The sequence below is a fragment of the Monoraphidium neglectum genome (genome assembly GCF_000611645.1).
Source record: "Monoraphidium neglectum strain SAG 48.87 unplaced genomic scaffold scaffold05987, whole genome shotgun sequence".
Classification (NCBI taxonomy): Eukaryota; Viridiplantae; Chlorophyta; class Chlorophyceae; order Sphaeropleales; family Selenastraceae; genus Monoraphidium; species Monoraphidium neglectum.
In genome coordinates this window covers 1-2,620 of record NW_014007646.1, presented here as the reverse complement: position 1 = coordinate 2,620, position 2,620 = coordinate 1, and the positions used below count along the sequence as shown (strand labels likewise).

At 66.1% G+C, this 2,620-nt stretch overlaps 1 protein-coding gene across 1 annotated transcript; it reads left to right on the top strand.

Annotated features, from left to right (window-relative positions):
- Window positions 1–253: 253 nt before the first annotated feature.
- On the top strand, window positions 254–2,353 carry MNEG_16104 (hypothetical protein; the record flags this gene model as incomplete). The annotated part of the gene is made up of 7 exons (XM_014035425.1): window positions 254–288; window positions 387–457; window positions 703–805; window positions 1,046–1,143; window positions 1,385–1,548; window positions 1,794–1,941; window positions 2,226–2,353. Coding segments are annotated over 7 exons (747 nt in total), but the record flags the coding sequence as incomplete, so codon positions are not given.
- Between the last annotated feature and the right edge of the window lie 267 nt (window positions 2,354–2,620).

Sequence of the window (2,620 nt, the reverse complement as noted above, 5' to 3'; positions counted from 1 at the left end):
GTGTGAGCGGGAGGGTGTACATTGGCAGGTGGGGGGACGGGATTGCCAGCGGGTGTGGGGCACGGGGGTGCCAAAGGGCAGGGAGGCGTGATTGGCATTGACCAGGGGTCCAGGCGGGAGGGTTCGAGGGTGAAGCGACCAGGGCGGGGGGCAGCTTTGCCTTGCATAGGCGGGAGCATCCCAGCCCCATCGGTGCCTCTCGGTCCACAACCCCGCCGGCCCCTTGCCCGCTCGGTCCTAGACGCACACGTCAATGCGTGGCCACAAGCAAGGCCCCAGCCCTGGCTCGTCCTCCCTATTCCACGTCATCCTGCCACGCCCTGCTCCTCGCCCCCTGCCCGCGCCACTCTTGCGGTAACGGCGCCCTGCGGCCCTCGCTGCGCCAGGCCCCCCGGCGTCATCAAGAAGATATATTTTCAGGAGCTGACGTTTGGTGACGCGCCCTTCAGGGTGGAAGGTGAGCCCCTGGGCCTCGTTGCGCCGACGCAAGGGGCGCGACCAGCGCGTCCTGTGGAGCCCAGTTGGCTACGGCAACGTGACAGTGGGATGCACCGCACCGACCCCTTGTCGCCCTGGCCAGCTCGGCAGCTGAGCGCGGCCCCACGCGCGCGCACACACAAACACACACACACTCACACGCACACACGTTACACACCCGCACGCGGACACACGCGCGCTGCATCCCCCCAAACCCCCTGCCAGGCATCACCGTCAAGGAGGAGAAGGATGAGATTGATATGGAGGTGGACGTGAGGTGGAGCGGGGACGCCAACATCGCCTTGGGCATAGAGCTGCCCGTCGGAGGGTGGGCGGCGCCCGCGGCTAGCGCACGCACGCGCGGCGGGGGAGCGCGGGCGCGGGCGGGCGGCGCGTCGCTCGCCTTTTGTGGGGGCTGGGGGCCGGGCAGGGGTCCTGGCACACATTCGCAGCCGAGCCCGGTCCGCCCCTAACCAACCTCGCGCGTTTCGCCCCTCCCCAAGGACGCGCTCCTCCCCCCCCTAACCACATGCATCCGTCCCCCGCTCTACCTCTCGCACCCCCGCAGAGACCTGACGCGGCTCAACCCCAAGGTGACGGACATTGTGTTTGTCGCGACCATCAAGATCATCCTCAAGCCGCTCGTCAGAGCGATCCCCGGCTTTGGTGAGCACGCGCGCCAACCCGAGACGCCTCGCAGGCGTGTGTCGTGCACGCCCCGGCGCGCTAGCACCGCGCCCTGCTGCCCCACTCGCGGCTGTCTCGTGCTTTGAAGACGCGGACCCGCCCTCCGCTTGCCGATCTGCGGGCAAGCCCTCACAAAATTCGCTCCCACAAAAACGCCCCACTGCACTTCCCGATCCTCACCTCACCTCGCTCGACCCCTTTTTCAACCCGTTGCGCCCAGCCGCCGTGGCGGTGGCCCTGCGCAGCCCGCCCATCATCAACTACCGCCTCAACTTCGGGTCGGTGCCCGGCGGCAGCACCATCACGTCGCCCATCACTGGGGCCGTGAACTTCATCGTGAAGGAGGGGCTGGTCAGCATGCTGCTGTGGCCCAAGAGGTTCACGGTGAGATAGGAGGCATGGGGGATGCGCACGACACATGCTCACACATGCGCACGCATGCACGCAGCACGCACGCCCGCGCTCTCACGCGCGCGCACACACACACACACACACACACACACACACACACACACACACACACACATGCATACACACACACACGCACGCGCACACACACACATGCATACACACACACCCTCACTGCACCCCCCCCCCGAACCCACACACACGCACACCCGTCCCATCAGATCCCCCTCCTGTCGTCCAACGGCTTCCTGCCGCTGAACGACCCGGCCATAGACCTGGAGGTGGAGCGCCTGATGGGGCGCGTGAGGGGGGTGGTGCGCGTCAACGTGATACGCGCCAAGGGCCTAAAGAGCTACGACACGCTGACCGGTAGGACCAGGGGGGGTGGGGCTGGGGCTGGGGATGGGGCAGGGGATGGGGATGGGGATGGGGATGGGGATGGGACAGCAGGGCCGCGAGGAGGGAGGGGCGGCGGGGCGTGGTGAGGGCTGCGGGGCGCAGTTGTTCCCGCTGAGAAGCGGGACAGGATTCAAAGGCTATGAGGACAGGGTGAGAGGATGAGACGTGCCGAGTCCGGAAAGGGAGCGCAGATGAGCGTTGATCGTCCGCGAGTCCCCCGCCACCCCCGGCTGTGGCCGCCGCCCCCCCTCCAGGCAAGAGCGACCCCCTTGTCGAGGTGTACACGACCCCCAACTTCAAGTACGAGACGCGGCACATCAACAACAGCCTGGAGCCGGTGTGGAACGAGACCTTCTACCTTCCGGTGCTGGAGAAGGACCAGGTGGGGGGAGAGGGGGGGTGGTGGGTGTGCATGGGTGTCGTGTGCGTGGGTATGTGGGCGTGCACCCGTGTGTGGGCTTGAAAAGGAAAGAGACTAAGAGAGAGAGAGAGAGAGAGAGAGAGTCAGAGAGAGAGAGAGAGTGTGTGTGTGTCAAAGAGAGAGAGAGAGTGTTAGAGAGTGTGTTAGACGGGGAGAGTATTAGAGAGTGTGTCGGAGAGGAGGTGGAGAGAGGGACAGAGAGAGGGGAGGGAGGGTGGAGGGAGGGAG